The sequence below is a fragment of the Pongo pygmaeus genome, chromosome 11, assembly GCF_028885625.2.
Source record: "Pongo pygmaeus isolate AG05252 chromosome 11, NHGRI_mPonPyg2-v2.0_pri, whole genome shotgun sequence".
NCBI lineage: Eukaryota > Metazoa > Chordata > Mammalia > Primates > Hominidae > Pongo > Pongo pygmaeus.
In genome coordinates this window covers 51,967,789-51,980,163 of record NC_072384.2, presented here as the reverse complement: position 1 = coordinate 51,980,163, position 12,375 = coordinate 51,967,789, and the positions used below count along the sequence as shown (strand labels likewise).

General features: G+C 37.6%; 1 protein-coding gene across 8 annotated transcripts in view; it reads right to left on the bottom strand.

Annotated features, from left to right (window-relative positions):
- The window catches only part of FMNL2 (formin like 2), a 314,076-nt gene that overhangs the window by 125,099 nt on the left and 176,602 nt on the right, over window positions 1-12,375 (bottom strand). For all 8 annotated transcript variants that reach the window (XM_054479312.2, XM_054479310.2, XM_054479309.2 and 5 more), the window contains exon 2: window positions 3,161-3,244. In XM_054479312.2, coding sequence (XP_054335287.1) covers window positions 3,161-3,244 — 84 coding nt within the window. The remainder of the gene's footprint in view (window positions 1-3,160; window positions 3,245-12,375) is intronic.

The window sequence follows — 12,375 nt, the reverse complement described above, 5'->3', positions numbered from 1 at the left end:
CCCTTACCTACTATAATTTTTGCTTCAGTGGCTTGTTTCCAGATCCCTGGTATAACAGGCAACAAATGAAAAAGCTTGTGAGTAGAGTTTGGAAACAGATGTTCTCATTTCACTATCTGGGTGACCTTGGCTGGCCTACTCATTTAGGCTCTATGAACCTCAGTTTCATCATCTATAAAATAAGGGGCTTGGGAAACAGACAGGAAAGGCGAAGGGACTCACACTTCACATGCTCCTTCACAAGCTTCCTTGGACAAGCATGTGTTAACTTTTTCAATAGAAAAAGTAAAGTCAGAGTGGCTTGGGATAAATGGTCTCTAACAGCCCTTCTAGATATAAATGATCTAAAAGTCTAAATTCATCCAGGATCTCTAAATCCTCTAAACCAGCATTTATCCATAGTACCCACTGTGCTAAGAGCTCTAAACTTAAGGGAAATGGCCAAAGCTCCAAAACCAAAACTTGCAGCACAGGGTCTGCACCAAAAACTGAGGCACAAGTGAGATTAAGGGGCTTTCTTGCTTTCCATAAGTGTAAATACCACTGAAAGAGCTCTTATAGCTAAGTAGCTTCAGGGGTTTTATTTGCAGTTATCAAAGAAACCTGACATTTCTAGCTTTCTACACTCACACTACAAAATTTGCCTCTGTGTCCCCACAGAGTCCTAAAATTAATAATGTCTTATGGGAACTCTGTTCACCTACTATAACACAGAAATGAGTACGCTGGGATACACCTCACTGCACCCAAAATCCAGCAGAGATGTCTCTCCTCCTTGGCTTCCGTAGCCCCACTCCCTCCAGAATTAGTTAGACATGTCTCCCATCTTACTTTAACCTTTGAGATCCACTAGAAGCTCAGGTCATCTTTATATTTATACAATGAGCCAGGAAAGGACCAAGAGGCATTTCTGCAATATTGTTACTATAGAAAGCTCTTTGGGATTTAATCTTAATTTGGTTAAATTTGGGACACAATTTCTGGAATTTATTCTCTATTCCTATCAGCATCTGTCATATTAAGAAATACTTGTCTTCAATGTGAATGTATTTACTACCACTGAATTATTACATTTAAAAATGGTATCCTTCTCTCTTTAAAGTAATTCCTAGAAATGAGCAGTGAATTGCTTTCCTTTATCAAAAGCAAACCACACTGACAGAGGAAGGTGAGAAGGATATGGAAACAGCAAACTTCTGCTTAGTCTTCCAGGCCACCTCTTTCAGCTGCTTTCTCCCTTCTGCCCTCTCTGCCAATAATGCAAGCTTCCTCTCCACTGTCTGCCATATTAGCCATTATTTCTTTCATTCAACATGTTTTCAATAAGCATGTTTTCAAGCACTAAGCAAGTTGTTAGAGGCCTATATCCTAAAGGAACTTACTCTTGAGGGAGACACACTTAAATAAATACTTACAAAACAAAGTGATAGACTATTGCAATCATATAGAAGTATGAAAAAGCTGATGCCCCAAATTAAATAATGAACTGCCACTTCATGATAAAGTCAAGTCGTGAGAAAGCATTTATTGTGACACTCCCTATTTGCTTCCTTAGAGAGAAGCAGAACAGATTCAATGCACTAATTTGTACAATGCCTATAGCATAGAGAACATTTCAGTTTAGTTATCAATGCAAGAATAATCTTTGTTTACCAGTAATGCTGATATATTTATATATATCTTGTTCAAAATGATAATTTACAAAATTTTACAACTTCATATAAGTTTTTTTCAGTGAGAAAATCAGTGTGGAAGGAAAATGCAGGCAGGAATAATTAGATGAAGCCATGGATGAGGTTGGTAAAACACATGTCATTGAAGTACCGTGTAGTTGGTATAAATGGTCTCTTATAAGCATTTATACCAAATTTGTGGCTCAGGCCACAAATCTGTCTCTGAGCATCTTAGCAGCCAAGGAAAACAATGACCAGTTCCATGATTCACCATGTCCATATGGTAATTTTTCATGAAACTGAAACCTGAAATAATTTCTCCATAGGTCCTCACACACATATTCATATAGTTTCTTTTGGAAATCAATTTCTTTAACATTATCTATCACTTTCTGTACCTTTCCTATAACATGTATCCTAAATAACATATACTATATCCATGCTATATGCTTGAGAAGAAGTAAAATTAATATTTGTATTAATATTTGCATGCACACGGCATTGGGGCCCAGGGGTGCCCTGAATGTTGGATATCAACACCACTCCACAGTCATCATTTTAAGGCTTCACAAATAAGATTGGTATTAATACTTTTAGGCTGGAAATCTATAGCTGAGGCTTTTTCTGACAGCATCATATAACAGCTATTCAAACCATAAAGTATGTTTGGATAACAGATAATGATATATTTGTCTATTAGTCTGTTTTTGCACTGCTGATAAAGACATACCTGAGACTGGGCAATTTTCAAAGGAAAGATATTTAATGGAGAACTCACAGTTCCATGTGGCTGGGGAAGCCTCACAATCATGGCGGAAGGTGAAAGGCATGTCTCATATGGAGGCAGATAAGAGAAAAGAGTTTGTGCAGGGAAACTCCCCCTTATGATAACCATCAGATCTCATGAGACTTACTCACTATCACAAGAACAGCATGGGAAAGACCTGCCCCCATAATTCAATTACCTCCCACAGGGTTCCTCTCATAACACGTGGGAATTCAAGATGAGATCTGGGTAGGGACACAGACAAACCATATCAATTGGATATAACTTTCCCTGAATCTTTTGAGGACAAGTTGAAAATAAAAACAGTAACAGTCACAATATTTAATATCTGAGCCCTTCAGCAGCAACAGAGGCAGCCACACAAGTTTAGAGGCACCCACTATGTGCCCAGTATTATTCTATGTACTTTACGATCAAACAAAATCAACAATAATTTCTTGGAAGCATCTCAGTCACTAATCAAATATTCCCCATTTTCTCAAGAAGTCTTTTTAATAATTAGCTTGTTCAAACGGGGATCCAAAGAAGATCCACACAAACATATTGTTACTTCTCTGAAGTTCTCTTCTTTTTTCCTATCTTTGTTGCAGAAGCAAATATCTTGTTCTTCAATCATGATATAATTGACACACCATAAAATTCACACTGGATCTCTTCTTTCATTACTTTTTTCATAAAAGAAAGTGTCACTGTTTCTTACCTGATCACAAATCAGTTCCCATTTTTTCTCATTGTCATACTGCCGCAGTAACCTGGCTTTGTCAGGAGGTAGGTTCATGGCATTCTGTTAAAAAAAAAAAAAAAAAAGAGAGAAAAGATGTCACATTCCACAGCAGGCTTCCAAATTGGTAACTTGCAGGCAGACCTATGGTTTTTTCATGACTTTCTCTCAATTCCTAGTATCTGATTAAACCAAAACACCCACAGAAGTCACTTAAACATCAAATTGGTTAGATGAGAGGCGGGAAACTCTGAAGTTCTGTGGTGGGACATGTGAGATGATTTGCTTTAAACAATCAGACTTGCATTATAGCAAAGGTGATGCCTTGTCGCTTTGGCAGACTCCCTTTCTACTCAACAAAAAGGTCAGAAGGTATCCAATTTATTTGTAAAGCACTGTAGCCCCACCAGACACAAAACAGAAAACACCAAAAGAGAACTTAATGACCAGAACCACTGATAGATTCAAATTATACTCACTTTGATAAAGAACTATGAGGAAAAGAATTTAAAAAAAAAAAAAAAGACAATGATGCAACTATTTTTTGTCCCCTCTGTGAGATGACAGTATTCCTTGAGGACATATGTTAACATTTATGTCAAAATTAATAACCACAATTCTCAGTTTAGCTATATTGGTTTATGAAGGTGAGTTTGCAGTAGGAAATTCATCATAAGCCAAAAGAGATGTCCAGACATCAGCACTCGTATAAACCCTCCTCTTAACACAGCACACCTTCTGTAGTGCTGGTCATGGATTTTTTCCCAGGTACTTTCACATGTCATGAATCTAATGTCCCAAATGACCAATCATACACAGTTTTAAGATACTAGGTTTGGATGCAAAGTGAGATCTCTGGCAAAAGACCATGGCAGAGTAAGAGAGCCTCAGAAAGAATTCAGATCTATTCTTTTGGCCTCTCCAAAGTTCTCATGCGCTAAACAACTGAGCTAAGTAGTCAGAGTATTACACCTATTTATCATCCTGTCTATCCCCTGGCATCAGCACTCTAAGTCATACCTATCCCTAAATAAACAATGTAGTCCCTCATCTGGGTCAATATTCAAGCAGACAAATGCAAAGGTCTTGAACTTTTAATACTCAAGCTCCCAGCTCTCTGAAGGACTTAGCTTAGGGAGAAACAATTCCCCTGGTCATGGTTATTGTCTTGTGTTATAGGGTGAAACAAGTTTAACAGAGGCAAAGGTGAGTGTGCTGTCCTGACCTAATGATAGAAAATCAACCACTGATTATGATAAATTAACCCAAGCATTTTCCCTTAAACTCAATCTAACATCTAGATTGGTATGCCTTAAGTATATCTGCCACCTATTTGAGTCTAATCCATCAGATTTTACAATAACCTGTCTTTAATATATTTAATTTATTTAATTTAATTTTATTTTATTTTATTTTGAGATGGGGTTTCACTCCTGTTGCCCAGGCTGTAGTGCAATAGTATGATCTCGGCTCACTGCAACCTCCACTTTCCGGGTTCAAGCGATTGTCCTGCCTCAGCCTCCCAAGTAGCTGGGATTACAGGAGCTTGCCACCATGTCTGGCTAATTTTTGTATTCTTAATAGAGACGGGATTTCACCATGTTGGCCAGACTGGTCTTGAACTCCTGACCTCAGGTGATCCGCCCGCCTCGGCCTCCCAAAGTGCGGGGATTACAGGGCATGAGCCACCGTGCCTGGCCTAAAATATTTAACATTTTAATCACCCCCTCTCAACGCTGACAATTACTTTGAAGAGCTTTGGACTTTATAAAGAGTTTTCAATGGTACTGCCAAAGCTTCTTAGATATAGAAACATCTAATATGGGAAAATGTTTTCATATGGCCTGTCTTCATGGAATATCTACTTGAACTACAATGGAAAAAATCTATTTGTAATTATTAGTTATTACAATTTGACAATGTTAAAAAATAACTCCTGGGATAAGGCAAAGGAGAATTTCAAGTGTATCTTTCTGAGGAAGTCTAATGTTATTTACTGGTAAATGGTCAGTCCATCATTGCTTATTTGCACTCCAGAGAAGGAGGTTTTCCTCTTAAACTGGTGTTGACCTTCATGTTAGCACCCCAAGTATAATTATGCATTAAGAACAATAAGATTATAAATTAAATAAGTTCTTTTCCTCTTGTGTCCTCATTAATCTCGAGATATAAAGGGAATAAGAAAAAGAATGCCTGAATTCCTACAAGGTACCAAGCACTCCATTCAACACTTTGCATATGTAATCTCAGTTAATACTCATAATAAGCATGTGGGATAGATATAATCTTCTCCATTTAATATAGGGAAATAGACCTGGGAGAATTTAGTTAACTTGCTCAAGGTTGCACAGCTTTACAGGAACAAAGACAGGACCTAAACTTAGTCTATTAGGCTCCCAAGGATAAACTCTAAATATGCCACCAAGCTTTTTTTTGCAAAAGAGCAAAATGGCAATAGCTTATGACCTTCTATTAGTACTCTACTAGACATTCCCATGGAAGCACTTGGCAAACATCGCCACAGGAATTACACACAGGCTGTGTCGTTTTCTGCAAAGAGAAAGGCAAGATGCCCCTTCCAAACTAACTCTTATTTTGATTAAATAGTCTTTCGTTCAACAAATGTTTATGGTGCACTGCCCCTGTACAAGCCCTGTGCAACATGCTGGGTGGCACGGTGGGAATCCAAACAGACGCGGTCCCCAGAGAGCACTGTGTTATGGTGGGGAGACACATATGAAACAAACAAAGCTTTTAAAACTCTGGTAAGGCTTGAGAAAGGTTATCAGAGGGGGTAGTCTTAGATTAGACAGTCTGGAAAAACCTCTCTGGAAAAAGTAACAAATGAGTCCCAATAAATGAGAAGGATTGGCCAGGCAGAGGGCGGACGAAAGCACACTGGGCACAGTGAACAAGGGAAGCCTCAAAGGCAGGAATTAGCTCTCCACATTTAAGGAGCTGAAAAAAGTCAGAACAGCCAGAGAGAAAGTAAAAGAGAAGGAATGAGAAAAAGATGAAATTGGAAATGTGAGTCAAAGCCATATCATGCCTAGACATGCAGACCAGGGTCAATATATTTTATTATATCTAAAGTGCCACAGGAAGCCATTGAAGGCTTTTAAGCAGATAAATAACATAATGACGTTGTTTTTCAAAGATAACAATAGGTGCTATGCGGAGAACGGATTAGAAACAGCAAAATCAGGGAGCCAGTAGGAGGCCGGAACTAAGCAGTTCAAGTGAATGATGGCAGCTTAGATGGGGTCAATGGCACGTTGAATGAAGAAAGGTGGACAAATGTCAGAAATATTAAGTGAAACTGACTGGTTAGACTTAAGGGCTGGGGAGGATTTGTACCTTGTTTCTAGCTTGAGTCACTAAGTGAATGGGGTACAGTTAATAAGAGGGGCACATAACAAAAGGCAAAATAAATCTGGAGGAGTTGGTGAAGAATAAGATTTATAAATGACCCTGTTTAGGCCTGAAATAGCTATGAGATAACCAAGAGAACACTCAAGTGGGCAGGTAGATACATGATTCTGGAGGTCAAAAGAAAGGTCTGAATCTCTGAACAAGAAGAGACTTAAGAAGTCTTTTTGAGCATGATTAGTTATTGTCAGAAGTAGCAGTGCAACATCAATACATCCAAACTAAAGCTCCACTGGGTAATCATTCACCAAGCATCTAAAATAACCCCTTCCATGAGCCAAGCCTCTGAGCTGCTCAGACATACATTGTACAGCTTAATAATTCCATAAGGACCATGAGGAAGCAGTTCTATTTAAAATCACTCTACAGAGGTCTGGTTAAAGTTCAGGGATGTTGTGATTAGCTGGTAATAACTGCCTTTAAACTTCTTTCGAGTGAACTCATTCCTCTTGTGCTGTTCAGGGCAAGACTCTGGAGTGCAAATGTTTGAGCAGGTAATTCATGAGTCCAAGTTACTGTGTGAGGAAAATATTGGCTCTATCTCCAGGTCCCTTTGCTGCCTTTATAAAAATGGACTGCTCATCTATTTGGCTGAAAATATCAATCAATTTCTGAGTTTTCCTAACATGGTGACAACTCTACCTCACCCACACTTAGTGATATCTGTGACATAGGGCTCTCCTTTCATTCTTTTCATCCATTGTTCCATCGAACATAGTTCCTGGGCTTTGACCATATACCAGAATGTCCGCACTGTAGGCATCTGAGACAACTTAATCATGAAGTAACTGCCTGCAAGTATCGCCAAAGGTCGAGGGAAGACATATGATATTTGAATTGAAAAGTTCAGTGGATGTTAATTATCGTTTTTCTAGATTGTACAAGTTCCTAGCTAAAATAAATTAGATCATCCAAGAGTATTATTTCTGTAAAATTGTTCCTTTCTTTCCACTCTCAACCTGGCAAACTTTAAGAATCAATTCAAATGTCATTTATCATTAGAACCTTCCCCCCCACTACTCCAGGAAGACATACCCTCTCATTGGGCTCTAACAGCACTGTTTACATGTCTCTAATATAACACCTAGTACACTGTACCCTAACAATCTGTTTGCTTACCTAAATTTCCCACTGGACTGAGTGCTTCAAGAACAATTTTTGTTGTTCTTCTTAATCACCAACGTATGGCACAGTATGGCAAACAGTAGGCATTAAACAGGTGTTGAACACTGAAGAGCAAACAAACTCAGCCATACTGCCCAGCCTGCAAATATCCTTAATGAATTAGGATTTATATTTTAGCTATTAATAATGTCTACACACTGAACAGTATTTCAGTTTCTTGTAAAACATCATTCCATGATAATATCTGTTGCTTATTATTTTCCAAAAAAAAAATTCATGGGGGAAAAAAATCTTCAATTCTAGCAACATTTTCCTGAAAAGAAGAATGAGCGTCTTCTGCCCCATATAATAAACCATGAATCTGAACTTTGTTTTGGTGCCAGTTAATTCAGATTGGCATCTATTCCAAGTGGTAGTTACATGTATGGTCTCTACTTTGGTTTTATCCGTAACTGTACAATCTTAATTTGTTTTTAAATGTGTTTTCCATCTCAGAACCTTTTGAAAATAGAAATTATAACTACAAAATAAAGAAAAATAGAATATCCCAAAATTCCTGAGTACTTTATAAAGAAAGTAATTATGGTGAAGAAGAATCTACGGTAGCCTATACATCTCAAGTTATACCCACAGTTTATCATGCACAACACAGAACAGAATGATGGTGCCCAAATCATTCACAACCAAATAGACCTATGTGGTAGCAAAACAGAGTTTTCTGATATCAGCTCCTGACCTGGTTTCATGGTATTAATGCAAACTTGTAAAATCCTTCTTTTACCCAAATATCGTCAAGGCTCATACTTAGAAACCCACAGTGATATGGAGACACACAGGAGGGAAATTGAACAGTATGAAATACACCTTATGTAATATATCTTTGTCTTTATAATCTCTAAATTAAAACTCACAAGCATTCAGTCACCAGATTTTATAACAGAAACTCTTCTACTACAGAACCACTTGCTTAGAGAGAAAAAACATGGACTTTGCAAGTAGTGCTTCTTATGGAAGCAGGGAAAATCATGTCACAAAAGAAATGGCTTAGACAATCTTTTAGAGCTCTTAAATAATAGAGATACAAAAGTTTGCAGAAACTCAAAAGAAGGAGTCATTACTTTAAACAAATTTTCAGTTATTGTAGAAAACACATAATATAAAATTTACCCTCATAACCATTTTTAAGTTTATACTTTAAATAGTGTTTATAACTATATTAATATTGTGCAACAGATCTCTAGAACTTTTCCATTTTGCAAAACAAACTCTGTACCCATCAAACAACAACTCCCCATATCCCCTTCCCCAGAGTCATTACTTGTTGCTACAAAAAAGGAAATGGGATGGATTGCAACTGGATGGCTGCGTAGCACAGTGAATTCTAATGAGGCAGTGCAAGCAAGGATTTACTAATTTATTAGTTTTTACTAGTTGGGCTCTGGAATTAGACTAGCTAGATTCTAATCCTGACTCTACTAATTATTGGTGATCTTAAACCACACTATTTGAATCCTAAAGCAAATGAAATTATTAAACACCCCCCAGTCGAAAAAGCCAGTAAATGTAATTCAAAATTGAAGATAAGAATCAAAATCAAGGGTCAAAAACAACAAGATGTACCATTTATTGACGGACTGATATGTCTCAGGCACTTAGGCTCTTTGCATGCATTATCCAATTTAGTCTGTCTTATAATCCTGACAAGTAGGTATTATCTTTTCTATTTAACAGAGAAGGAAATCGGAGGACAAGGAGGTTAAGTAATTCCTCCATGCATGAGGTAGGTGGCAAAGCCAGGACTCAGAATAGAGATCTGTATGATCATCCCCCTTCCATGACATTTAAACTACAATGTTTCTAAAATATGACTTGTTTGAACTAAGCAATCCCACAATTCCACTTAACCAGACACAGTCATTAGCATGAAAAGTGAAGGTGGAAATGCATGATATTAATATTTTCATATAAGATACTGGCATTTTAACTGAAGTATTCTAAGATGTTGAAAAATATAAACTAGAGCCAAAAAACTGACCGGGCTGAATATAGATAGCAAGGTACGGTGTCAAATCAATATATACTTAATAAACTCTGTCAAATAACAAATCAAGGTGAGCATACAAATACATGGTAAACTCAGGCTTTGATGAGGCATCAATGAAGCAGAAGGAAAGAAGATGAACACACAAATATAAAACGGAGCATGTCAAATAATACGACAGAACCTCAGAGAAGGGAGCCATTACTTTTTGCTATGGAAAGTAGAAAATGCTATGCATTGAGCCTGGATGTGTGGGGAGGATGGTAAAGAACGGCATTAAATGACACGATATGGTTTCTAATGTGTGGGCTTTGGAGATGGGCCACCTGGGCTGCAAATCAGGACTCTACCACTCATTTAGAGCGTCATCTCAGCTAAGTTATTTATACCAAATCTCAGCTTCCTCACTTGTGACATGGAAACGATCACCGTGGTAGTGATAAGCATCATGATGGTGATGAGGATGGTGGTAATGTTACTACCTGCATCACAGAGTTTGTGCAAAATTAAATTCGATAATGCATGTACAGCAGACTGACCCACATCTATGATTTTGCTTTCTGTTATTTCACTATTTCAGTTCCCTGAGTTCAACCATGGCCCCAAAATAGGTTTGTGGAGAACAATAAGATATTTTGTGAGACAGAGAGAGAACACATTCACATAAACTTTTATTATAGTATATTGTTACAATAGTTCTATTTTATGATTACTTATTGCTAATTTCTCACTGTGCCCAATTTATAAATTAAACTTTATCACAGGTATGTATATGTAGGAAAAACAATAGTATATATTAGTTTCAGTACTATATAAGGTTTCAGATATCCACTGAGGGTCTTGACAAGTATCCCCCATGGATACGGGAGGATTACTATAAAATAGTACAAAAGTAAGTACACGGAAAGTACTCAGTATGTTAAATGATATTATTCATATTATTCTCATTATTTTAGGTAAAAGGAAAGATATGAACAAAGGAATGAACACAGGAGAAGGCAAAGAGCTGCGCAGCCCACAGAATAAACCATGAGGTAAGGAGTGGGTAGTGTGAGACCAAGTTCATGTGGACATCAAACCAGATAATTTCAAACTTACTCTATGGCAGTGAGAAGTTATCGGCCAAAGAAATATCTAGGAAAAGTAAGTCTTTAAGGGGTCTTCAAATCAAATGAGGTAAATGATTCCTCCTGCTCTGTTAACTCTTCCTACATTGACATTTTTCCTTATACCATTATTGGGACATCAAGTTAAGTCACTTGGAACTGAGTAATGTACCAATTCTCCTGAGTTCACTTGAAAATTACAACAGCTGAGGGCCTCAGCAGGGTGGCTGCAAATTCAGCACATGGCCCGCCCATCCATTCCCCTCACCTAAAATCCATTTCCTTCCATGGCCTATATTCATGGTCCAAACAACTACCTGGCACCCTAAATTTTATTATCTTCCTAGCCTAGAGGATGCTGCTAAAATCTATTCAGCTTCTTTCCTGGCACAGGTCTCAGGCAGCCAGCCAAATAGTTCCCCAAAGTGAATCACCAGTCAGTCATTTTTCATTGTCACTGTTATTTTTATTGAATCATTGAGGGTACTAATATCACCGCTGTAGCCAGTGAAGCTCACAAAGGGAGAAATTAGGCTCTCCCTAATCTAGTAACATCTTGGAAATAAAAGCTGACTAGAAAGCTGTCCTTTCTGGGGAACCTGTGGTAATGAGACATATCTCTAATCTCTCAATCACAATCTTACATACGGTCTATTTTCTTAGAAGGCTTGCTTTCTTACGACTCCTCCATAACTTTTTTATAATCAAAAAGTACAGAGCTAGAAGAGAAGCTTGTGATACACTCATTCTGTTCTGTCTTTTATAGGTGACCAAAACAGACTAAAAAGGTGAAAGCATTTGTCCAAGTTCATAGAACTGGTTATTACCAATGGTAGAGCAAAGACTTCAGGCTCAGGGGGACATGAAGAGATGCTGGTCAAGTTTCAGTTAGGCAGGATGAATAAATTCTGAAGATCTATTAATAATACTGTATTGTATAGTTAATATTCACTAAGAGGGTAAATCTTAAGTCCTCACCACACACACTAAAAAAGGAGGAAGCGGTAACTTGAGAGATGATGGATATATTAATTAGTCTGACTCTCATGATCATGTCTCTATGTGGTTATCATTTCTCTCTGGTGCTCACACAACGATGAAATTGCCTAATGATGCATTTCTCAGAACCTGTCTGCATTGTTAAGCAACACAAAACTGCATACCAATACATCAGGTTATGCAGTTTAAAATATACCATTTTTATGTATCCATTATACCTCAATAAAGCTGTTAAAGAGAACTCAGGCCAACATGTCTGCTATTATTTCTCTTTTATCATGAAAGAAGGATCACTTACATCTGTTGGGGGGTGTTTATGCACGTGTGTGAATACACATACAGAAATTTGAGAAGATCAAATCAGATAACACATGTAAAGTAGTTGGCACACTTGAAATTTGCGACTTTAATGCACCTCCTTCTTTTCCTGACTATAGTTTTCTTATACCAGAAGTGCCAGCACTTGCCACTGTCTTCATTCCTCCTTGATTTTG